The 27,097-nt window shown below is 42.2% G+C and overlaps 1 protein-coding gene across 1 annotated transcript; it reads right to left on the bottom strand.

Moving 5' to 3' along the window:
• Positions 1–4,708: 4,708 nt before the first annotated feature.
• Positions 4,709–11,949, bottom strand: LOC147882869 (transcription factor Pur-alpha 1-like). The gene is made up of 5 exons (XM_087400825.1): positions 10,832–11,949; positions 10,702–10,749; positions 9,600–9,755; positions 5,737–5,973; positions 4,709–5,523 (listed from the first exon to the last, which is right to left on the bottom strand). The coding sequence occupies exons 1-5, from the start codon at positions 11,102–11,104 to the stop codon at positions 5,356–5,358; spliced, it is 882 nt and encodes a 293-aa protein (XP_087256951.1). The 5' UTR covers positions 11,105–11,949; the 3' UTR covers positions 4,709–5,355.
• Positions 11,950–27,097: the final 15,148 nt, after the last annotated feature.

The following is a 27,097-nucleotide window of genomic DNA, read 5'->3' as shown; positions in this document are numbered from 1 at the left end:
CTTGGTATCACAAGATACATCAGTATTTGCTATTCCAGGGCTTTGTGAACACACATACAGAGTCCAACCTCTATGTTCTGCAAGAAAAGTCAGATTTGCTGATTTTAGTTCTTTATGTGGATGATATACTACTCACAGGCAGTAGTAATCAGCAAATTGCAGCCATGAAAACAGCATTGTGTCAGACATTTGATATGACAGATTTGGGTCTCTTGCACTATTGTCTTGGTATTGAGTTTTGGCAAACCCAGGAAGGGATATGTATGTCCCAAACAAAGTATGCAAAGAGTCTCTTGCAGAAATTTAAGATGGAAAATTGCAAACCTGTGGCCACTCCATTGACCAAAGGACTCAAGCTTTCAAAGCATGACACAGCAGAGAAGTTTGATGGCACACTTTACAGACAGTTGGTGTGTAGTCTTATCTATCTGTGTTCTACCAGGGCTGATATTGCACATGCCACTGGGTTGCTAAGTCAGTTTATGCATTGTCCTACAGTCACACACTGGCAAGAAGCCAAGAGGGTTCTCAGATATCTGCAGGGCACTCTTACTCATGGATTGCAATATGCTGCAAATTGTGACATTTCTTTGAGTGGTTTCACAGACTCAAATTGGTCAGGGGATATGGATGATAGAAAATCCACCACTGGTTATTGTTTTTCATTGGGTTCAGCTTGCATTTCTTGGCTCAGTAAAAAAGCAAGACCGTGTTTCTCTTTCCTCTAGTGAAGCAGAGTATAGAGCAGCAAACGCAGCCACTACAGAAGCAATGTGGTTAAGGAAGCTTATGTTTGATTTGCATCATGCCCAACATGGTGAGGCCACCTCCATTTTGTGTGACAGTGTGAGTTGCATTGCCATTGGGAAAAATCCTGTCTTTCATGCCCGCATGAAACATATTGAGAATCATTATCATTATGTTCGGGATTGTATACAGGATGGCTTCATTGATCTTATCTATTGTCCTACTGAGCATAATGTGGCGGATATCTTCACTAAAAGCCTGTCAGCTCCACTTTTTACTCGTCACCGACACGGCTTGGGGATACGAGATATAACAACAATGTCAGGGGGGGTTATAAAATGACATTGTTATTCATGTGTTACCCCATAGGTTGCTATATCCTGATGGATGAATTTGTGCAACCATGGTACTTTAGGTGCCCTAGGTACTTCTGAGACGTTTACAGAGTACTTCAGTCATATCTTTGAGGGGGGATTTGTAGACATATTCTACTTGGTCACTATATATGCCAAGTACTTTGTATTCTTATCTATTGAACATCTGTTGGAGCTTTCTTGTGTGAGCACATCCATTCACTGGTGTTCACTTTTTTTCTCCATTTGTGTTCCTTCAGAATCTTGGAAACATTCGAATCTCAAACTCTATGATTTCTACCTTTTCATAGAGTCCAAAGTCCCCAATATTGAACCCAAGTAAGAAAAAATCAAATCCCAATCTCTGTGGATGGATCCCGAAAAGCCAGAATAGCTTGCGAAAGCAAGCATTAGAAATCAAGCTTGGAGGCGCTGCTACAGAAAAAGGAGAAAATCGCGAGTCACAGGGCATTGCTAGAATGATGAAGCAATGATTCCCGTAGAGCTCTGCATCTATGACAAACAACAGAAACACTATGTCTTGGTGCTAAGAGTTGCTAGAAGGCGTAAATCCAAGCATCATCCACCATAAAAAGACCCATTATCCAAGAAGAAGTTTGTAGCTCCAAAGCTTCCACAATCTTTTGCGCCACCACTTGGCATTACTATTCCTTGATCAAATCTGATTCACCCAATCCAAAATCCGAGGCGGAGGCAATAAAACCTTACATAAACTAGCCACTGAGACATCAACCAATGTGAACCTTCACAATGTAGAGCCCAATCCATAAGACGATAAGTAAGATCTAACTTTGGCACCGGTAAGAAATATTGAAGCATGTGAGAAATATAATTGCAAAGGGGCTACAATGTCACCCTAAACCATATTGCCTGACTGATGATGGAAAAGATAATAAAGTACTGTCTGTATGGAGCACATCACCTACCAATTGAACCCCTTTGGATGAAATGACATAATGGCGCCTGGGTTCCTACAAGGCAAGGGATAATTAAGCACCTTTGACCAGTGCAAATTCTCAGCACGCAAAGAATTTTGATCATGAGAGTTGCAGCTATGAGAAAGAATTTCTTTCCAATAAGATAGCATACAAAAGCATCCCTTAATTCTGCCATCAATATATCCCAAAAGAAAATCCCATTGGGTGGGATTAGCTAATGTCGAAAAGCATGAGTGGTCAACTTTGAAAGTAAGCGATGCATCGCCGTGCATCTTTGGTGAATGTAGGTGATCCATAGATATTGATCTAATACTTGTGTAGCCATGCTTCGAGTGCCAAAAAGTCTCCATAAGAGTAGACATGAAAGATGCACTATCTTTCTTACCAAACACCATCAAAGGTAAGAACTGTATGTAGGCGACAAAGATCGATTGTACTATACAAAGTTGAGCGTGCAACGGCCAAGTAGTTAACTTCCATTATTCCATATATCGAGAATGATAAAGCACTCATGAACTGTGAAAGATCCTTCTCATTATTCTCTAGAGTGAGAAAGACTCATCAGCATAAGCTTGTGCAATCATGGGATTTTAGCCTTGTATCTCCAAACCATGCAAGGCATCAATATCCACATGATAATCTATATATTGAAGCATCGGATGGGTAGCTATTGCATAAGACAGTGCACTGACAAGGAAACCCCACATGACCGAACGATAGAGTCCACTGCTCAGAATGTCCCCAAACAAAAGGCAGGACGATTTACTATTACAGTACATCCTTAGCCCAAAATTCAGACATTTTGTGGTCTTGGAGATGAAATCCCATTATACAATATCATATGCTTTGGCAATGTCTACCTGTAGCAAAAGTACATCTTGTTGAGTGTACTTGCGTATTCTATCCCAATATAGGCATTAGAAACATTATCTGTGATATGTCAATGAGAGATGAAGCGATTTTGGGTAGGATGTAGGCCATAATTTAGGAAACCTATAATTCTATCGACCACCATTTTGGCAACCACCTTATAAATGACTGGCATGACGGTAATGGGTCTCCAATCAGCAAATGATTCCCAGAAATGCATCTATGGGAGCAACTTCATCAAACCCTTCTTCCACGCATCAAGCATATGCTCGTTTTCCCAAGCATAATTTATCATCTGCAGCAAAACGAGCTTGAGAGCATCCTAATATGCAAGGAAAACTCTATAGTAAGTGCCAACCCAAAGATATCCATCTACCACATGATCTTATTGCATCAATGAGTTTCCTTTATTTGAAAGGTGCCTCAAGTTGCAAGGCCTAGGCAAGAGTGATAATAGGAGAGAGAAGCTTAACAACTCATGTGGTGCTAACAAAACGTCTTGTGAATGAGAATCTAGCTCCCAAGACAAAAGTGGGTGATACAAGCTTGAGCAAGGTGTGCTCTAGAGAGGGTTTTGCAATTTGATGGTTATTGGACTGCCTCTAGAGCGCACGTGCACGTGTGTGCACGTGCACGTGCATCAAATTGCAATCTCTCTCTCTCTCTCACACACACACACACCCCGCACGCACACATTCGTATGTGCACATAAATGTACATATATACAGACAAACAGACACACAAATAGGAAGATAGAGAACGAGAACGAGAACGAGAGAGAGAGAGAGAGAGAGAGAGAGATCCAAAAAAACTAAAAGCCTATGAGACCAAGAAACCAAAATACATCATTAGAATACAACCCCATGATGGGAACTACGGGTGTCCATCACCCCTCCAAAGAAAGCAACAAATAAACCGATAAATAGAACCTACAAAGAGAAAACTCACATTTGGGGGGGGGGGGGAGGGAGAGAGAGAGAGAGAGAGATTGTGCTTAAATCACTTTGAAATAATTGTTCTTGTATTTGTCATAATATGTACCCTTGGTATACATAATGTGAAAGGAACATTAATACATGCAATATTAACCACATTATAATCCATTGACATGCATTGTGCTCTCCTCGTGCTCTTCGTTCTAACCACTTAAACGCCCTAGTCCAAAGGAATAGCACTCATTAGGGAGTTTAAATAAATATATAATAGTGCTCAGTTGGTTGCTCCAACACAAACCCTCGGAAGGAGCCTATGAGCCAAAATTGATTTACATACAAAGTCGCCTTTAATATTTTTTTTGTTTTGATTGTGCTAGTTAACATGTCCCAATAGTCAAACAATGCCTTCCCTAATAGCTATGTGGAGCATTACAAATCGGTCAAAACAAGATACTAATTTGAAATATCAAATGTGTCATTCTAAATCTTAGCTAGGCATTAGCTAGTCTAAGTGTGATGCCCAGAATTGTCAAATGGACAATGTACATGAACATGATGACTCTAATGTTCTTTTTATGGTGTAGTCTTTCCATGCAAAAAATGAGGCAATGAATGTAGAAGAGGAACAAATGGAAGCATTGATTGCGAAAGAGGGCATCATAAAAACTACGTTCTTCCACATCAAACTCCTAGCTCCAATCAGGAAGTCCCCCTCAGATGTGTATTATCAAAAGCATATACAATCGGCATAATATTAATTCTTTATAAATATGAGTCCCTAGCAGATCAGCTTATGGATGAGCTCATTAGAAGGATCCAAAATCAAGCGCTCAAATTGGCACTCAAGGCTTCGATAATGTTGATTGCTTTTGTTGCTGCAATGTACAAACTTAAGGACACACTATCAGAAGAATACTAGACAACTCGTTTCAACCATCTTGTACTCAAGAAAGCTCAACTTCTTACAATAAAATCATGGCCACTCTTAAATTTTTGTTCAAAGTTTATTTATGCTTAAAAAGGGTGAATGGAATGTTGCTCATCACTATGTTTCCTCAATTATTGCTGAAACAACACATCTATGGAACCAGAACTCAAATGTATACTGTATGTGAGCATTGATGGACCTGTTCAAAAAGAAAATGGGTGACATCCAGGCTTCTGACCCCTGAACTAAAGCTTAATTTCCCTATTCACTCTTCACACCACCGTGCCAGCAGTTCTCTGGCTTTGTAAGGAGGAAGCTTTCCTCTTTAAAAAAATAAAGCAGAGCAAAATCTGTCTTCAATGGCATTGTAGTGCATATAAAAGCTGTTGCAATATTTTTGCACCCAGAGTCTCGTTGAATGGGTCCTCTACATTTCAACGGTACATACTAACATCCTGGCATTAAATTACTGCTGTCAGAGTTTTCACACTGCACTGCCCCACTATCAGAAAACTAAAGATTTGAGGACTCCACAGTAAGATGAACAGGACAATGCTGAACTGCTACACCTCATTTCGCTTCCGTGGAGGTGCCACAGTACGGACCCTAGCAAGACCTGGCCCTGCCATTCCTTGGCTTCTCACTGTTTCTACAAATTGACCGACGGTTTCATAGAATTGTTCTAATGCTGATGCAGGGAGAATGATTGCAGAGCGGTCTGCACCTGTCACCTGCCAACACTCCCGATGCTGAACAGCTTAGAAAGTAATAATACTTAAGGAAACATAGCTAAACCTGTTAAAGTGTCCTCAACAATCATAGGAAGGATTACCCTAAATTCCTTAGACACAATAAATATTATGCTTGCAGCCAAAATGATAAACCAGTGGATTTAACATGCAATCTGTCATAGAATAAAACTCCTCCAAGCACAAAAAACACACCTCAGAAATTCTTAAATACTGCCCCCGCGTATTGCTTCCAAGGTCAAAGAAAAACTTCTTTTGCTCAGCTCGAAGGACTCTTGAAGCCAGCATTCCACCTGCATCAGTACTTGAAGCCAATGCCATGGAGCCATCAGCAACAGGGCTCCCAGATGAGCCTGCCTGCGAATTGCCACTAGGCAAGAGGACACCACCCAGGGTCTGCACTGCCAGGTGTTCTGATGGCGAAGAAGGTTCCTGAGCACAATGTTCATTGATTTTTCTTTTCAGTTAGCTCACAAACTCAGACCTCTCTCTCTCTCTCTCTCTCTCTCTCTCTCTCTCTCTCCCTCACAGGTATTACTGATGTCCAAACAGCTTCACATCGCATCAATCAGTAGTGAAAGATCTCTTGTGAGGAGTGCATGGAAAACATGCACGCAGCTCTACTATGACAATGTGCTGTGAGTTGGCCCATTTACCCGACTAAAGCAGGTTTCCGACGTCCAAAAAAGTATATAACTACTCTGACCAGGATATTAGCTTATTTTTTCAGTCCAACTCAAGCAGATTGCCCTCCTTTGCACTTCAGGTCCCCCTGCAAGCAGAATCATCACCTGCGTGCATGAGCTTGTTGCAATTTCTTGCAGGTGTGCAACCACAAATATGTCCAAGAAACCTGCTTCTTCATCCATGCTTTTGAAAGTGTCCAATTTCCAAAATGATTCAGCCTTTTGAACCACCAAATCATGACTCTTGTGCTCCATGGTTGTCTGCATCGCTTATGCACTACGTCTGGCATATTGCAATTCAGCCTATCCACTTACACGGTTGCCTTTAAGTGCAACCTCACAAGGATCCTCCGAGCAAGGGCATGAGCTGCATACCTAACTCACTGCCTAACCACTCACATGATTTCCTTTATGTGAAACCTCACAAGGATCCTCAGAGCCAGGGCATGAGCTGCATACCCAACTCTCTCCTCGTGCAATGCACAACCAGGATTTTCCAGCCTGTAGATTCTCATCAATGCCAGAGGCATTAGCATCACAAAATTATTACTGTCCACGATAGAGAGGAAGTGCTATCCTACCAGGTCCTACACCAAATCTCAAATTAAACACATCAGCATTCACTGATAACATCAACAATACGTGGACAAAGGCTGCCTATGGGTCCAACAATTAGTACTCACAATCACGACATCCAGGCTAACCACCTATAGGTTGAGTATCTGAAGCCACTCTGAGCCTGAGGTCTAGATCGCCAAAGTAGCTAGTCTGTGTGACAGTCAAAAGATGTATCCCATACCACATGCCCACACAGGCTACTAATCATGGATCTCCCGACTTCACACGCAATACCAGCCTCATATGGTGGATCGCTGCCAGGTAATGACTCCTCATAAAAAGGCACATGACTGTCAAAAGAAAATAGAAGTCCAAATAGCTCCCTGCAGGAAGGTCCCAATCTAGCAGACTGGCTGGTCCAAAATGTAGATGGAGAGGCTCAAAATAATGGACTATGAAGCAGCTGCGAAATGGGGCCCAAGTGGGCTCAAACAGGGTCGGAAAAAGCCTCGAAAAGATGCTGTGAATGGCCTTAAAATATCATTAGAGAAAAGGGGTTGGGCTATATTTAGAGAAAGGAATAGAACAAGAAGGGTGAGAGAGAGAGAGAGAGAGAGAGAGAGAGAGAGAGAGAGAGAGAGAGAGATGAAACGGGAATGGGAGATGAAGGAATAGGATAGGAGGGGGGGGGGGGGGGGGAGAGAGCGAGAGAGAGAGACTATCAACGTCTACGACAGACCGAAAGGTCTATGAGACTGAAAAAGACAAGGTACAATGAAAGCTAAGGGGTGGGGCCACTAAAAACGGGCACCCATACCCCAAGGCTGAAACAAGAAATAAATACAGCTCACTATCATTGCCACAGAGAGAGAGAGAGAGAGAGAGAGAGAGAGAGAGAGAGAGAGACCAATGTTAAGGGCAATGATGGGAGGCCCTGGCTGTCAGCCAGCAAATCAGCTATCCATCTGGATGACTGGACCTGTGCTTGTTGTCTATGGGATCAACTTCACCGGTCAGCTGAGAATGGGCCAGATGAGCTCAGTAGCTCTAGATCTGATGAGTGAGGTCTGGCATCATCAAGGAAGAATCAATGATGGATCACTGCAACTGCTCTGCATGCACGTCTATCTTCCAATAGAGAGAGATGTCTGTGGTCGTCCACCAGAGGTCGAGTCGTGCACTCTCCCTCTCTACTATGTCTAGTCCCTTGTATTGCCCCTGGCTCAAGTCGCTGGAGAATATGTCCATGATCATTCTCTGATTGGGCTCTGACAGTCCCTCCTGTTCTCTCCTCCACGCTTGTCTGAGCTGATCATTGTCTCTAGAGCTCGAGGAAAATATCTGAGGATCACTCATCAAATTCTGAGTGGGCCAAAACTGCCGCTGAAAAGATAGTGATGACGTCCACGGATCTCATAGCACAAAAGGCATCTGAATCCAAAGTGTTTCGGTCTCCCGCATCACATTAAGTGCAGATCCATCTCTCATGTGGAAAGCTCTTGGACCACCTGTCACAACCCGTAGCCTATGAGAATATACTAAGAACTATCGAATCAAGATCCTCAATGGATGTGAGAGATGAATCTAAGTGCAGCCCGGTGGTTCCTTTGAGATCCATACGTAGTGATCTCTCTAGAAGCTGAGTTTTACCGAAAGCTCAGTAGGTTCTAGCCACGGCTGTATGTATGGAGCTGCAACAGATCCTCTCTGATCCCCTCATGGTAGGTGAGCGGAATGGATGGATCCAGAGAGCGAAACCCGTATGAATATGGAGAGTAGGGGAGGGAATAAGTTTAGAAGTCACATCAAAAAAAAAATACAAGAGTGGTGGTTTGGACTTATATACTCCCCTCCACAATTCCCTCTTAATTCTCCCTAGAGTACTCCTACCCCCCCCCCTTCATTACAACCACCAAATCAGCAATCATGGTCCATGGTTGTCCATGCATCGCTTTTGCACCAGGCTCAGCCTACATCTGGCACAGTTAAATTCAGCCTACCACTCATACGATTGCCTTTATGTGCAACCTCATAGATCCTCAGAGCCAAAGCATGATCTGCATATCCAAATCTCTCCTCATGCAATGCACAACCAGAATTTTCCAGCCTGTAGATTCTCATCGATGCAAGAAGTATTAGCATTCTGCAATTTCTACTGTTCACGATAGGTTTATCCAAAAGCAATAGCTGTCCTGCGAGGTTCCCACACCAAATTGTAAATTTCATGGCCCTGACGACATGCATTAACGACTAGACAAAGGCTACCTATGGGTCCAAGTATTAGTAGTGACAATAATGACATCCAAGGCAACTACCTATACGTTCCATATCTTGGGCCACTTTGAGCCTAAGGTCTAGAACGCCAAAGGAGCTAGTCTACTTGACAGTCAAAACCATACCACATGCCCCCACAGGCTACTACTCTCAAGCCATCACATGAGTATGCATGGGAACCCTTGGATCAAATTATAAGCCTACAATAGCTTTTGACTTTGCCTCCAACCTTCAACTAGAAATGATAATGAGTTTTCTACTCTCAGCCCTGATTATTAACCAACCATGACTCTATAGTCCGAGACTTGAGAATATCCTCACTTCTACTTTCGCTATCACAGCTGTAGATGATTTAATTCCCCTAGATTGTAGGTAGGGTAAAGCACTTAGGCTCTTCCTTTGCAGGACTACACACAATGTAACATTTTGCATTCTGGTCTTTCAAAGAAATTAATAAAACCACTCTCTCTCTCTCTCTCTCTCTCTCTTCAAGAGTAGCAACATGACCATTTGCAGATGTTGCAAAGGCAAAACCTTCACCTGAAGACCAGCTGAGCCAGTTTCTCGTGGAAGCAGATGCTGAGCTTCGTCAATGTCAGCAAGCACGTTACGAAAGGCAGTCCAACCTTCCCCTGCCGCATTGCCAGCAGGTACAATGATAGTACTGCGGTTGCGATTGACAGATGCCTCAGAAACCTGCAGTAATGTCATCCTTTGTCAGGCTGCAGCTGTTTTGTTCTGAGAAAATATCATAGATGCTCAAATAAGACCATGCTTAAACACATATTACTTGAACAATTATGGAATATAATCACAGATGTATCGCCTCTAGACGTGAACATACAGAAACAGTGCGTAAGTACTAAGCATCCACAGCCACATATGGGCTGTCCGAAATCTCATTAAACTGCTTCCTTGTGTCAGCGGATGACAGTCAGGATAAATAGACCTTACTCTTCTACAATGAGCCAGCCCGTAGACATCGGTCATACACATATAGACATTGCTGCCACATGTAAAGTAAACCAAGAGTTCTTCACTTCTATTTTGCAGTATGACAACTCCCGTGGTACACCTGAAACCAGCACTGCAGACTCAAAGTCCCCCTCCAAAGTGAATTACTATATCAATCTCTCTCAACCCAAGGACATTCATAAATTGTAAGATTCACCCACTTTTCCAGTCGTCAAGCCCAGTCATTAGCATGGCATGACTCTTGCTAAGCAAGATTGCCCAATTGTGGTTCGAAACACATCGATACCAATTCAATCAGACTGGCACAACCAGGATTCAAGCAATGATCAGGCAACACCCAACCTGTCCAGGTCCCTGTGCAGACTAACCAGCTTCCATCGGTAGGGCCAACTACTCTGGAGAAGCAGTTTGTATGATAACACAGTTGCAAAATAAAGGTGCACCCCTTTCGACTTAGGGCAGGCCTTGAGACCTTGAAGCTAGAGGAACAGTAAAAGCCTGAAGTCAAGAAGGAGCTCAGACTGACCTGAGCACTTCAGGGCTCGTGAGAGAATCAACAGAAAACAATGACAACACCGCCCAGAGCCTCTCTCTCTCTCTCTCTCTCTCTCTCTCAATTCTAGACTGGCGAATGATATGCATCACAACCAAAAGCTCATTTTGTTACCTTCAAAAAACGACCTCTCTGGTTCTCGCCCACATCAAAATAAAATGCCTGCACGCCACGAGCCGCATGAGCTATTTTCTGAAGTCCACAATGCAAAAGCGCACACACCTTCTGAAAGGATGCAAGGCACCTTTGTGTCAAGTTGCAGCTCGCTGCTTTCGAGCGTGAGATCTTTGCTTGACAGTTCCGGATCATCTCCGCTGGCATAGTATTTGAACAGATCCACAAAGTAGCTTATTCCGGACGCGGGCACAATTATAGTAGACCTGGAACCAGAGGTCTTCTCTGAGATCTTTAAGTAACGCCCGCGAGGGTTTTCCTTCAAATCGAAATAGAAAAGCTTGTGCTCCACCTGAAGAGTTTTGGATACCAGCTCCAACTCGCTTCCAGGAGCCCCTTCCATAGTTGTCGACTTCCCTCCTTTCTTGTGTGGAAAGTTAAAACTCTTTCTACCCTCTCAAAATGCAGGTATTACTTGGCTTTCAGCTACCCCACTGTCGGGAAAAGGTGTAGAAACCTTCAAGAACAGTGACATGCGTCCGAAAGTAGTTACGAATTGCACGTCCAGGAAAGGGTCTCCTGTTCGAAAGAAATGGATGTGATTCAAACAGTGAGGATTAAGAGTTTCGAAGTCTTGACTAAGAAAATGAGGGCACGTAGAAATTGCGCGGCACTGCGGCAGACTGCAAGTCAAGGGAACCGTTGAGGCGACCGGGCAGCGAGTGGAGGATAGGCGAAGGCCTAATGGACGGCAAAGGGAGGAGAGAAGCTAATCAAAAGGAGGGAGCTGATGGGCAGACGAGGCTGTCAAGGCAAGGAAGAAGGGTCGAGGGAAAGGGAAAAGGGAAGAAAAGGGAGCGAGGAGGGGAGAAATGCAGGAAGGAGAAGGGGAGAGGGAAGGGAGGCAGGAGACAAGAAGAAATGAAGGGAGGGGGGGTGAGATGGATGAAAGAGGGAGGGGGAGGAGGAGGAGGGAGGCTAAAAGGGGAGGAGGGAGGAGATGCAGCGGTAAGAGAGGGAGAGGAAGAAGGTGCAGCAGCACCACCAAGCCCACCACAATCCATACATGAGACTGATGATAATCGAGTCTGCTCTTGCCCTTGCTCTACTGCTGCTATTACTTTCACTTGCTCTGCTTCTGCTCCTTCTGCTTTCACTTCCTCCTTCCTCCCCTCCTCCTATCTCCTTCTTCGTCTTCACCACCCCCTCCCATTCCCATTCCCCTTCCCCTTCCACCTTCATCTACCTCCACAGCTCCCCCCCCCCCCCCCCCAACACACACACAGCTCTCTCTCTCCCCCCCAAGTATCCCCTTGACGTCTCTCTCTCCCTCTCCCTCTCTCTCTCTATCTATCTATCCCTCGTTATACTTCCTCCTTCCTTTACAAACAACTTCTCCTATTGTCATCCTTACCCAGAGCCAAGTCGACAGCTCCCACGTTCTCTATTCACAGAACCCTCTCTCTCTCTCTCAGTAGAATTTCTGTTTTGCCTACTCTCTCGCTCTCTCTTGGGATCGACACAACCATCTCCCTCTCTCTCTCTCTCGGGATCGTAACTACGTTGTAAACACCTCACCTCCTCTCTCTCTCTCTCTCTCTCTCTCTCTCCCTCTCTCTCTGCTTTCTTTCTATCTATCTCTTTCTGTGTGGCATGCACGTTCTAGACGTCCTCTCTCTTTCTCTCTCTACATAATACTAATTTCAGACAAACAAATGAAAATTCACACTCAAAGCTCCGTACTCCTGCAGGTGACAACCCCACTGCAGACGCCAAAATGCTCTGTCGATTCACCCAACCCGCTACTTGCTCGTCATCCTCTTCTCATCATCACCCTCATGATTTTCATCACGTGCTTACAAAACGGCGAAGTACCCAGGATGATGATGATGAATTCGTATTGGAGAAATCAAACATGATGATATTCAGTAGTACAATTTAAATGGGAAAACGGGAGAAATTAAACTTGGTGATGATGTCATATGAGTAAGTCCCCCCATGATGATGAATATAATTGGGGATTGGATAATTGGAAAAATCAATCACTTTACTCTTTTGCTCAAAACTTAGGCATGAAGGGAAGGTTGCTCTAAGCTCTTCATTGCTACAAATGTAGATTGCGGTGAGTCACTCAGAGCAATGGTTTCAACGTTTGCACACATGCATGTCTCGATATCCCCTAACAATAACCCGTCTACGTTTGGTGAAGCAAGGAGGCAAGGAGACTTTATATTAAATGCTAACTTGGGGGTTGTTAAACTAATCCCAAAGCAGGGGATTGGAGGCCACTTACAATATCATGTCCTATACCTTTTTTTTCCAAGGCTTTTAGCCCTCACGGTCAAGTTTCTTTAACTTGGTTTCATCTTTGGAAGGGACAAGTGCAAAACATTCTGAATGTGGCCATGGGCATGGACTATGAGGCAAGGAGACTTTATATTAAATGCTAACTTGGGGGTTGTTAAACTAATCCCAAAGCAGGGGATTGGAGGCCACTTACAATATAATGTCCTATACGATTTTTTCCAAGTCTTTTAGCCCTCACGATCAAGTTTCTTTAACTTGGTTTTATCTTTGGAAGGGACATTGTGCAAAACATTCTGAATGTGGCCATGGGCATGGACTATGTAATATAGATGTTATTGTGCTAAGCTTTGACTTTGATAAGCCTTATGACAAGTTAATTTTGGTTGAGGAAAACGGGATTGGGAGAGTCCTTCTCCCCTCCTTCTGCTCTATGGTAAGTTCCTCTTTTTGTAAATGTAGTAGCAATTGTAAGCATAAAAGGCGAATTTATTGGGCACTAAGACTTGAAGAGGTCCAAAAGATAGGGTTGCCCATTGCCCCTCTAAGACTGATTGTTTTGTCAGTCAAGAGTCAAGGAGTGAGAAATTGGAGAAATTGCCACACCACTTAAAGGTTGATGGGGAAGGGAGCTCAGCCTATGTGTAGTCACGGGGGTTTGGCAGTTGCTTACACACTTTGAGTTGCACAAACACTTGCACACACAGGCATTAAAGAACTGAGTCTAGGACTAAGGTCATAGAGTGAACTTAGGGAGTCAACATACACGGATTTGCATGCCTGTTAATGGAGTCAATTGATGATGCCTTCCTTGCTAACCCATGCTAGAACATTTAAAGAGAGGCCACTTTCAGAGGCCACTTTCAACTTGTCTAGGTACTAGTCATACCATTCGATGGCTTTGTCCACAATAGGTACTCTTCCTTCATATGGGCTTTACAAATGGGATTGAGAATTCTCCCTCTTGTTCCATGTATTTTTGGAATTTCATTCTTACCTTTTATCTTCTTATTGCTTTTGCATCTCTAGGTAGACTTGGTAATGGGTTGCCCCAAAGTGGCCCCAAATGTCCATTGTGGCTTGTACTAATGAACTCGGACTTTGACCTTTTGAGTGTTGTGAGGATATGCTTTCTACTTCTTGTCGGGACTTATCAAAATATGCTTGATGTGGGGTTTCTTTACTCTTTTAGTCATCCCCTTCTTCTTCCCTTCATTTGTTGTAATCTCTAGTAAGCTATTTGGTCTACGCACTCCCTCCAACCTGGGTCTCTTCTTGAGTCATCATTCAAAGTCCTCTTGCTTGAGCTTCAATTCCATCTATCCACTCATCTCTTTGCTACTTTGATACCTTTTCCAACATCGTGTCCTTGCATCCATTGTTTTTGTCATTCACTACAAGACAGTTTACAATGTTTTCATCACTAACTCCTCCAATGCAAGCCGATTCATTCCACAATAGGAATGCCTAAATGTCTCCAAAATGTTGATGTTTGAATCATGATGTTGCATATTGTTGCTTCAGTTCATCCATATGTATTGTGGCTTTTTATTCAATTTGGGTTCAAGGCATACAACTATTTCCAATGGTTAGATGATAGTGTGCTTTACAAAGAATGAGTGTATCGTATACTATGCTCATACTATGTAGAATGAAACATAAGGGGCAGGGACGAGGGGTAGGTTAACGGGCTTGCTTACGTTGTTAACAAGCATATTGATACAATGTTTATGAAATGCAATGCCACAAGACCAAAACGTAGCAAAGGAGCTAGAGAATAAACTGTTTGGGTCAGGTCGCAACTTAAACACACAATGTCAAAATGTTAAGCAGAAAGAATAGAAATAGACAGAAAGCTTAAAGAAACGCCAAAAATCTTATATGAAGAACATGATGCTCATATCACCGTAGAGTGCAACAGCTTAAAACTCGAGATCACGGAGCCAAGATACTTTGAATTTCAAAACAATTGGTGTTTCACAACCTGTTTACCTCAAGGCAACGTGCCCTATAAATCCTACTGATAGACATCAATGACTTGTGATGATGACGAGCATTTAAACTAAGAGATGTTTAAACAATTGAACGCTAAAACGCAGTATGACAGTTGTCCTAACATGGTATGACAAAGTCCAAACACCACCTGCAAACTCTATTCCACACAGTGAATTTGATGGATTGGTCCCCATTTCGTGGGTCTTTAGATATTTCCTACCTTCTCATTCGCAGCCTGTCCATACACAAGCAATGTTTTACAATTTCAGGTATTATTATGTTTTAATTATTTTTAATTCTATTGGTATAACACATTAGCAAGTTTGATTGCCTTTTCAACATTAACATTCAATCATCTTTTCTAATTTGCAACCACTATTAAAAGCATTAACATTCAATCATATTTATTAATTTGCAACTACCATCCAATCAAGCAAAATGAACTTACCAACCATTAACACTCCATGTAAGTACAACATTTCAAGATTTTTCTATTTTTGTACAACACATCCAACACCGAATGTGCTCTGCCATGTGCTACACCTCCGACACTGGTGGTGATCTTTTCCAAAATGGGGGAGAGGCATGTTCCCCTACGATTATAAATTTACGAAGAGAGTTGTGCTAACTCTCTGCCATACGTTCTATATGGATTTTCTTTTGTTTTTCTCCTTTCCCCTCTCTTTCTTGCCCTTGTGGACACATTCTAATAAGCACCATCTTCAGATGCACATTTATATTACTTTAGCATTCCATGCCAAACCTACTAATCCTTTTCATTTTTGTTTGTTTTTGCTAGAGTTTGCAAATCTGCATCAAACGTCATACTTTGGATGAATATATTCTTCAAACGGTATACATATCAGAACCTTTCACCTATGTTATAATTTAAAATGGATGTTTAGAATAAACAATGTCTGAACATTAGAAAATGGACATCGAACAATTTTGTATTCATCATGTCAATTATAATGTGTATCCATATTAAGAAAGCCAACAAGCTCAACCATCTCAATATCCTTCTCAAATAGCTAATAGTATTGCGTGAAGAAACGTACAAACCATTGTCAACAAACCCCCCAAACCCCATTTTGAGCCTTTTGCCATACCCACACTCACACCCACAACGATGTGGGCCTCTTCTTGATTCTTCCACCACAATCACTTATTTTTATTGAATTGTTTATCTAACGACACTTCCTGGTCACTAGATAGTCATCAACTATTGGTGGGATCTTCTTTTGGACTCCCTCCATATTCATGCATGTTGAACAATTACACTGTTGCACACCACTACACAGCACGGAACCTCCGTGTCCATCTCCTCTACAGCTCTGATCGATGTTCTTGACGAGCCCTTCAAAATACTGCTAAAAGCAGCCAATTTTGTGTAGGCGGCCGAAGAGATGCCGTCGAGAGGCACAACAGAGCCGGAGCCTATGCTCATTGTAGATAACAATATTGCACTCACTCCTTCCTCCCAGCTAGAGAATGTCCAGTGGCACCCTGACTTGCAGTCATTTCAAGAGCTACCGGACAGTGCGCTTATGCACCGTTGGAAGTGCCAACTCGAGGGATCCCACCTCCATCTCTACGAAATCTTAGAGTTGTGCCCCCTTACACGATTCATCACCTAGTCCTTTGATGAGACTGGCAACGCGCGCATCTAAAGTGCACAAGAGGAGGATACCACTTCGTCCTCGATGCTCCAGTCCCAGCGACCGATGCAAATGTCAGTCTACAGCCATGCTGGCAACTTCCCTTCTTAAAGATGGAAAAATTTTGGCGCTATTGCCGCAGTGCCCACGTCGATTACCGAAGCCACCCCCTGTATATGCCAAAGGAGTGATGATGGACTTGGGTAGAATTCAGAGATCTCCAGCAAAAGGATCCCAACATGTTGTACAACTTCCCCAAGGAGATGACTCAGGAGGGATTTACTTCCGCCTGCAGTCATTCAATGACACGTATGGCTCGGTCCTCGATCCCACCATCGTAGCACCGGTACACTTCAACTGCCTCCTCCTCTTACTCCTCCGTGATCTCCTCACCCATAGTCGCCCCATCGACGATCGCTTACACAATCTAACACAACTGATTGTCTTCAATCCTGACATTAGTTCTATGCAATTCTAGCACCTCTGCCTCTACCTCTGCGTCCGCAATCTCCACGGACACCACATTTTCATGTATGAGGATATGCATGCCACCCATTTTTGGAAGTATTGCTTGTACCTCACTCGACTCACTCCACAAGATAGCAAGACTGCTATGCAGTCCTCCAGATGGTCCTCACCACACACCTCCTCCAACGCGACTGACCCAAGGGTGGATCAGCAACAAGAAGGGGGCATGCTAACATCCACGGAGTATAGTCATTGAATGTAGGGTAATCACTGAGATTAGAGGTGATTGGGCTTCATGATTTACTTCAACGGATACAGCCATGGAAGGAGTACAGTACAAGCTGAGGGAGTTTGAGCCCCAAATACCCCAAGCCAAAGATTCTAGGAAACGTGCATAGATTATAGGTTCTAGCTAATACCCCAAGTCAAAAGAGTGCAGGCAATGTGCACACGTTGTATGTTCCAGCTGCAAGTTGTGGTTAAGTGTCTCGCGGAAGTTAAATCTCGCCACTCCAGGTTTTGAGCCTCGTACATGGGGTTTGAACCACAAATGGCCCAAGGCTTGAGGGAGCTTAGGGAGGAGCCCAAATAGCCTAAGCCTTGGAGGTGCAAGGTTAACAAAAGCGCTATTTGGGAACTGGTTAGGAACACCTCCTAATTTCAAGTTTGTCCCAAGCGCTCTAATATGGTTAACACAAGTGCTATTTCCACTAGTAGGGAGAGATGGAAAGAATAGCAATATGCCTTGGCACCCTATGGCCCCAAAAGCGTTTTATTGTAAAGAGAGGGAGGGTGCTAAAAGGAAAAGGGTTGGCCCTCCCTTTAAAAGGTGACATGCATAAAAGGCCAAAGTGTTGACTTTGGTCTTCATTGTTGTTTGCACAAGTTTGAATACAAGCTCCCTCTTCTCTTCCAAGAGTGTTTTGGGTATTCTCTTATTTCCATTGTAGTGCCCTTTTATTTGCCACTCCACCCCTCTTCACTCTCCTCTTCCCTCCTCCCTTCTCCTTCTCCTTCCCCTTCCCTTCTCCCCTCTCTTCTCCCCTCTCCCCATTCCCTCTTTCTCTCGTGGAAACACATTGCAATAATTCAGAGGCTTCTTGAGTAACACTTGCGGATGGCTCGCGCCTTGCATTGCTCTCACAAGGAGTAGCTTGGAGTGGAGGCTCCATCGGCATCTCTTCAACATCCCCATGACAAAAGTCACCATCAAGACATACAAACATTGAGAAAAGCATTTTTGACTCATGGTGGTCACTATGTATAAATCCTCTATATCACGTGTGTTCAAGGCTTATTTGTAAAATCCCTTATCTATAAAAAATTTCTTTAATAGAAAGTACCCTTTTTCTATACAAATCTGTAGTTTTTTTCCAAAATTACTTTAAAAATTCCCTTATGTAGATTAATTTTGTAAATTTTAGTAATTAAAAATAACCTTCTGTTGAACTCACGTGATAGGGTTACATATGATGAGTAACCCCCCTTGAGATTTTCGACATCTAGCTCATACATATTCCATTTGTTGACTATGTCTAATGATATTAAAAATCTTATGGAATCCATATTTGCTACTAGAGCATAAGTCTCATCATATTCTTGACCATATTGATGTTCCAAACCTTTTGCAACTAGTTTGGCTTTGTATCTTTCGATGCTCCCATGTGGATTTTACTTCACTTTGTAAACCCATTTGTTTGTCTTCTTTCCTAGTGGAAGGTCACATATATCCCAAGTCACATTGCTTTTATACAAAGCATCCATTTCTTCATTCATAAAATAGTTTGCCATTCTGGCTTATCAATTGCATCCTCAAAGTACACTAACTCTTCTGTAGCCATGATTGTAGTCATAAGAGTATAATTGGTGGTTTCAATCTGAATCACTTTGCCTTTCTGAGTAGGTCTAAACCTTGTTGGTGGTCTTCTTTCTCTAGTAGACCATCTCAGTTGCTAATCTTGCTGGTGGTCTTCTTTCTCTAGTAGACCATCTCAGTTGCTACTCTTCTCTTGGATTATCTGGAAATTCCTACTCTTCTTCATCAACCTTCTTTGTAGGTGATTGACTAATCGATGTGTCTATCTCCTATGTATTTGATATTTTCCATTGGACTGATTCTTCATCAAAGATTACATCTCTAGAGATTATGACCTTTCAGCTGCTAGATTGAACTCCTTGGTCATTCTTCTTCTTATAGAAAAATCTATTTCATAGTGTCCAAACTTATGATAGTAGTTCCACTGAATGTTTGACACATTGGTGGATGCATTCCCTCTTCCTTGAAATCTCCCTCCATTGAAATGATGTCCTCTTGGATATTGATATTGATGCCGTTGTAGCTGTTGATATTGATGTTGGATGGTGATATTGATGCTGGTGTGGATGCTATTGTTGATGGTGATTTTGATGCTGATGACCACTTCTCTGATATTCTCTACCTCTACCTCTGCGGGTGTGATTTTTTGGTGAGCTTTTTGTCATGAGCTTTTTTTCAATTTTCATGAATATTGCGAGCTTTTCATTCACCTGAGAGAGAGAGAGAGGGGGGGGGTCATGGAGTGGGGTGGGTTGAAAGTTTGGGTTGTGGTTGCAGTTAAGAGGAGAGAGGGGGGGGAGGGGAGATAAAGGAAAGGGGGAGGGACGGGCGCATGGGTAAGGTGGCATGGAGAAGGGAGGGGAGGGGAGTTGGAACATATATTCATTATCATAGTGGAGAACGTAGAGGGGGAACTTATAAGGTATGCAAAGAGGAGTGCAAGGAGGAGAGAGAGGATGAGGAATGTGAAAGTTATGTTCATCTACTAAATGTAAAGGGGAAGGGAGAGCATGTGGGAAATTTGTTTATTTTCAAAGTGTATAATTTGACAGATTTGACCTCATATTTGGATTCCTCGTCGAATTCCGGTCATTTTGAGTACCAACATGACCATATTCTGATAAAAATTGGAAAAATGGTGTTTTTCTCATTTTGGCCTGTTTGGGGCCTGTTTTGAGTTTGCGATTTTTCCAATTTTTATCAGAATATGGTCATGTTGGTACTCAAAATGACCGGAATTCGACGAGGAATCCAAATATGAGGTCAAAAGTTTCAAATTATACACTTTTAAAATGTACATATCTCCCATAGTTCCTCCCTTCTACTTTGAATATGGACATATCTTCCATAATTTTTTGCCTCCTACTGCCACTCATATCCTCCCCCCCCTTGTGTATAGTATACACTCTTCCACCCCTCCCACATGCTATGAAAATGAACATATCCTATATTCTCTCCCCCTCTTTCTAACCTCCCCATCTTTCTTATAACAAAAACATGTATGGATTTCTAAAAAAAGCTCGCAAAAACAAAGGAAATGGTAAAAAAGCTCACATTAAAAAGCTCGCCAAAAGATTTCCCCCTACCTCTGCCTCTGCCTCTATCTGAGGCTGTGAATGCTTGATCATCAAAATAACCTTTCTATTCTTGAAGGGCATGAGTCCTTGGTTCTTCACTAAGTAACACTGATTGTAGTGTTGGAAGTTTCCTTTGAATGGTACTAGATTCTCATATCCCTCTCCATATATATATATATATATATATATATTAATTATTCCATTTAGGATCACTTGAGCCATCTTTGTGGGATTCATAGAATCGCTTGCTATTGCAATTTGATTGTTGTAACTACATGAGCATGAACATATTCATAGTGTGAGAATCTTGGATGTATTCTTAGACTCATAAAGAGTGACAAACACATCCCATACTTCTTTGAACATCTTCAATGTGTTAATATATCCAAGCATGACATTTTGTTTGATCAAATGATAAGCATATTTATCTTTCTTGTCCCATTTTGCCTATGCTCATGCAATGGCAGGATCTCCTTCAAGTGTGGACATAGTTGTGCAGTTGTAGACCCTTGTCCTTATGGTCTTGCAATGGTGGGAGTTGTTGCTAGTTCATTAGATAGCCTATGTGTGGACCCATCTACATACTCCCATTTGTCTTGATGTACAAGAATGGTCTCCATTTGGTATTTCCATGTGCAATAGTTGGAGTTGTCTAACTTAGCAGATGCATACAAATTAAGGTTGCTAGTGGTATAGAAGATGCAAAATAGTACTGAAATGCTTGTGAAAAATATTGTCTAAATCAACTACAATGTGAACTGCTAGTGAAGATATAATTAAATCAACTACAATGTGAACTACTTATATGGCAAATGATGCCAAGAATAGCCAAGAGGCTTCACAAGGCTCAAAATAGCATACACAAGTGCCAAAAAATAGCCTATATGGCTTTACAATGTAGGCATTGTGAAGTGCAAAAATGAAATGATGTACAATCTCACCATTGATCCAAATGCCAATGCCTTTGATCTTTGAACTTTGTGATCACTAAATTGTGGAAGATCGAGTTTCAAGACATGTACTCGATCAGGACATGTGAGATGATGTGAAACCACATGCGAGTCTATGGCTTCCATTACATTCTTTGGACTTGTCCCCTCTATGGATAAATTGATCTACACTAATCTAGAGTTAGACATTTCATCGAGTGATGAAAAGCAAGAAATAGTTTCTTTTCCTTTTGTCCCTTTTAGGTGAGGGGTTAGATGTGTGGATGTAAAGGCTTGAATGTGTGGAAGAAATGGATTTGATGATGAGGCTAAAAAGTTTGCATTTCATGTGTTGAAACATGCATGTGAAATCACGACCTCATAAAACACAAAAAATTGAGTGATTTTCCTTTTTGGAGCACCCTCAAATTCTTCTTGGATCAAGAGATACGGCTTCATCAAGGAGGAGGGGGGAAAAATTGAAAAATAATGATATAGATTCACATGATAAATGAAAAAGTGCACCTGGCAAGGTGTGTTCCTATGGAGCATTGTGTTTGAGGTGGCAGATGTGTTCACATTCAGCATGCAAAGTGTGATTGTTGGAGAGAGGTAACAATCTAGGGGGCTATGTCATGTGGCACTGATGAGATGGTAGTGATGATGTGATTGAGTTATGTGGCCTACTGACATTGCATGATGATGTGGCAAGTGCTGACATGGACTATGGACTAGGATGATGATGTGGCAAGTTGAGTCAGCTAGTGATGTGGCAGTGTCCAATTGGTGATGTGGCACTATGTTGACTCCTATTGACATGGCAGATACGAAGGCCTACTCATCTGCCGGATAAGGTGGTGATGTGGCAATGTGGATAGGGTGCCACGTGGGCACTTTGTGACCAAACCGCAAATGTGGGTTAGGTCAGTGACATGGCATAATTACTTACCATGTGTGGTAGTGTGGGCCACTAGAATCTATCAAGATTCCATCAGCATCTTTCTAGATTCCATCTTCTTCCTCAAAAAAATCCATCAATGTGTGTCATGTTTTTGTCTATTGTGGTTCTCTTAATGGCATTTCTTCCAGGAAGCATTGTGAATGGGCATGTCTATCGTGGTTCATTAGCCTAGGAGCAATTATGAGTTGCTTTTTGCATTGAGGCTTCTTGGTCGCTCGGTGCAATTGTGGGATCATTGAAGCAATGGGTGCCTCTGAGGTCACATTGTTGGAGTCACTTAGGTTGCTAGTAGAGCCAAATATGCTTGCAAGTCTAACTTGTTTGATGCGACTATGTGTAAGGTCTTTGTCGCCTCTTGTATTGCTTGTGTGGTTGCCCACCCGTATTATAAGTCACGTAGCTATGTTCTAGTGGGTGTTGGCTTTTTTGCATGGGCATTGGGCTATTGTGTGATGTAGTTGTAGGAGCATTGTAGTGCGTAGCTTCAAGTCAGGCAAAACTAGTCATTGATAGAGTTGTATAGGTGCATGTTTCCTTAGTTTGCTCATTGTTGTATATTGGTGTAGAGTTGCCTAGCTTTGCTTTGAGTGCTCGTAACTTCTAGGTCATTGAAGGGGCCACTGTGCTCCATAGCTACTAGTCATTTGAGTTTTGCTTATAGGTCAAAGTGCATTGGAGCTGTGCTGAGCTTGGCGGCTAGAGCTTGTTTTGTGGAAGACATTTGCTATGGGTCACTTGTTTATGATGTTGAGGCTCTCTTTTCTCTTAGATTCCCCTAACACAATTGTCTTAGAATGAAAAGAAGTCTCTCCAAGTCTACATCCTTGAATAGAATCAAACCTCTCAAAATCGATAGACTCCTATATCTCTCTTTCTCTCAAACACAAAAATATGAATGAATGAAAAAGAATGGGTTAGGAATAGGGTTTCCAACCCATGTTCCCATTAGGGGAGAATTGGGGTCTCAAAAGGGCCTCATAAGGAATTGATTAAGAAATGGATTAAGTTAATTACAAGTGAACCACTATGGTACCCCATGGGCTAAGGGCCCCTTAGCATTTACTCATCTTACATGGTTTGAAATTGATCAACCTTGGCCTTTGGATGCAGATGGCTGGTGGATGGATCAAAGGCCTAGGATGGCTTTAGTGGGTTCCAAGTGGCAAGATCTGACAAGGGGAGGGCAAGGTTTGACTTTGTGGAGGGAAAAGGCGCCTTTTTATGTGCATCCTTGATCTAGATCCAAGATCAATGGCTAAGTTGGAGGCGCCTGTTTGGAGGGCTAGGATGAAGGTGCATTTTGTATGGTGGAGATGAAGATCCAAGATCAAGGGCCCAGATTGAAGCACCTATTTGGATGGCCCGGATTGAAGCGTCATTTGCTCTCACCTCCTCCCTTGGATCTAACCTGGATCTATGGACTAGATTGAAGAACCTTTTGCACTCATCCCCTCCCTTGGATCCACACCTTGATCTATGGCCTAGATTGGAGTGCATTTTACTCTCATCTCCTCCCTTGGATCCACCCCTTGTTCCATGGACCAGATTGAAGCACACTTTCCCCTCATCCCCTCTCTTGGACCAAATTGAAGCACACTTTCCCCTCATCCCCTCCCTTGGATCTACCCATTGATCTAATGGCCGGGAGTGCTCTACCATAAATTTGAATGTGACCCTTGGATTAGAGATCAGATCAATGGCTAGGATTGAGGACCATGGTCCTAACCATGGGTGAGAGGTCTCCCCAACCATAAATGCTCAACATGATAAATCCTCAACAATGGGCAAATGTATGTGTATTTATCATCACATTGTCAAGGGTCCCTTAAGGGCTTTTTGACGATAGCTACTTCCAACATTAGCCAATGAAAAGTATGGTATGCAAGTATACTAAAGGGATGTGGAAGTTTAAATTGGTATGCTGGCATACTAGAGGGATGTTTACTAGAATACTATATGGATGTTAACATCCCTTTAGTATGCTAGCACATGGAACCTTGGTTATGGCAACCCTAGATGTAGATGCCATTATTCAAGAGATATGTTGTTTTTCTAGCATGTAATATGGCAAGGCTGTAACCCTTATAAGAGATGCAATATACAAATGGTATATATGCCCTTAATCTACTCATCAAATATTCCTATTGATACACATATTGCATCCTAAGCAATCTTTAAATGGTATGCTAAAATATTACTGTGGAGTATTATGGATGCCTCGTAACCTCATTGTGGATGACTCATAAGAAAGAAGAAAGATGAGGAAAGGCATGGGGCTTCCATTTCATTAAAAGTATGCATATCTTGACATTTCTTTTAACCATTGTTTTAGAGATTTGGAATTTCTCCACAAAAGAAAATTAATATTTATTTGATAAATACATGATCTAAAAACATTACAAGGCATAGGCCATTTTTTGATGAAAGTACCGATGCTTTTTATAGAATTTTTTTTTTCACGGGTGCAAACGTCGCTATAAAATTTGCTAAAACATCGGAAAAGAACCGTCGCTATAAAGCGTTACTATATAGCGACGATCATAAATGTCACTATATAGCGGCACTGTTAATCGTCACTATATAGCGACACTAGTAAACGTCGCTATATAGCGACGATTAACAGCTTAAAGTGATGGCTCATTAACTGCCTCATGGTGGCCATCATTGCTTTGCCCTTTCTATCTTCTATTATCTCTCCGGCAGCTATGATTTGATAGGAGAGATCCCCTGATGAGTAAGGAGGACTGATGGTAGCAGAGTCAGGAGGAGTGGAAGCTGTGCGAGCGCTTCTGGAGCGAGGAGTAGCAATGGGAGTAGGAGAGGGCAAGGGACCTGACTGATACTGTGTCTCCGGACCAAGTGGAGACCTGTAGGAACGTGAGTGTGCAATTAAGTCAAATGCCCTTGTTGAATATCTAAACGGACAATCAAATTTAATGAGCATTAAATAGTGTAAATCTCTTTAGCCAAAACAAAGTGGAGTCACGCTTGATAGTAATACAATGAATATGGAAGAAATTAGCAATGCCTTTTATGGTATGAATGGTGACAAGCCCTTCATAGAGTTTGTAACATCGGGGACGAGCATTTTTTGAGCGAAATCTTCCGAGCGTCCGAGCGAAGGAAAAAAAAAGCTTCCAACTATGCATAAATATGGCAAAAATCGATCAGAAGAAAACATAGTTTCACTTAGAAATATGCAAAGTATTATAGCAATGCCTATTTTATACAAAAATCTTTAGGTGAATCTGTAGGAATGGTGAGAGCATAATGGGATGGCTTTTGAAGAAACCCATATGTAGAGTAGACTTCTCTATGAAAATTCCCTTATGATCCTTCTTACAACTTTTACTTAATAGGAGGTGACATTGAAAACCCTCTCTCAACCTATCTTCATGGAAGAGTTTCTTCAAAGAAAACTCATTGAAGCAAGCCATCCAGGTAGTTTCGCCAGCGAAACCCCTTTGAAGCAAGTCTCGCAAGGTAGTTTCGCTGGCGAAACTACCTTGGACAGCACTTTTAAAAGTGACATAACTTTCATATCCAATGTCCAAATATAGTCATTCAACCACTCAAATTGATCGGAACACCCCATTTGAGCACATCTATGGAGTTATATTTTGGAAAATCTTTCATATATAGTATTAAATATTACATGTATTTTATGAGAGTAATATATAAGCCTAAGTTAATACTTATTTATAGTAATTTAAACTTCTTTAGAAACATGTCCATAAATATGCTATAAAAGCACTAAAAAGATATTGCCATATGATATAAATGTGTTAATAAGTAATTATATATGCATAGTATTATTACATTGAGAGTGATTATGAGGAATGTTTCTTAAAGGAATCAACACTTTTTTAAGGTAATAACAGGGGTACAAAGGGATGTCTCTAAATAAGAAAATTATGTTGTGTAAAAATGAATGAGTGACTAGTCTGTATATTTTTATGATAAAGGGATCTAGTTCTAGTGAAAATAAAAGTGTAAAAACCATGTTTCCTAAAGAAAAACATTTTTAAAAATCTCTTGAAAAACACGCTCGGATAAACTTGCTCATAGGTTTTTGCTCGTAAAATTGACGCATCCTGTAACATCCAACGAAATTAAAGAGGGTATTTTTGTTATTGTTTGGGCATGTGATCTGGTATCAGAGCAGGATGGGAAAGGTGGCCTGATCTAGGTAGAGCAAAGCTCATTAAGATAGCAAGGATGAAAGGGAAATTCTTACAACATTAGCAGCTTTATAGTATTGACTCATCTACATCTCCTGAGTCAGCACAACATAAGCTGCCCTTCCTACTCTTCCTTTCCTTACGAGAGGCATGTGTAGGTGATGACCCCTCGGTCGAAGGGGCACAAGGGGATGGCTGGGCAGTACGTCCAGTCGTTGGTGTAGGGGACAGCTGGGCAGTACGTCCAGCCATTGCTATCTCACTACCTCCTCATTGCTGAGGTCCTCTGAGATAGCAAAGAGAAGAATCTTGCTACCTCCTCATTGCTCATATGTGCTACAAACTCGTCGGGACTCCCAACAAAGCCATGCGCGGCTAGCAAAGGAGTTCCCCGAGGGATAGTCGCAGTGCTATGTGGAAGAGGAGTCGGACCAGGGGTAGTCGTAGTGCTAGGTCCGAGAGGAGTCAGACCAGGGGTAGTCCTCAGGGTAGTCACGTGAGAGGAAT

This window comes from Dipteris shenzhenensis, chromosome 29, assembly GCF_047967505.1.
Source record: "Dipteris shenzhenensis isolate YYH24624 ecotype China chromosome 29, Dip_SZ_1.0, whole genome shotgun sequence".
Lineage (NCBI taxonomy): Eukaryota > Viridiplantae > Streptophyta > Polypodiopsida > Gleicheniales > Dipteridaceae > Dipteris > Dipteris shenzhenensis.
This window is presented reverse-complemented; position numbering and strand designations above follow the sequence as displayed.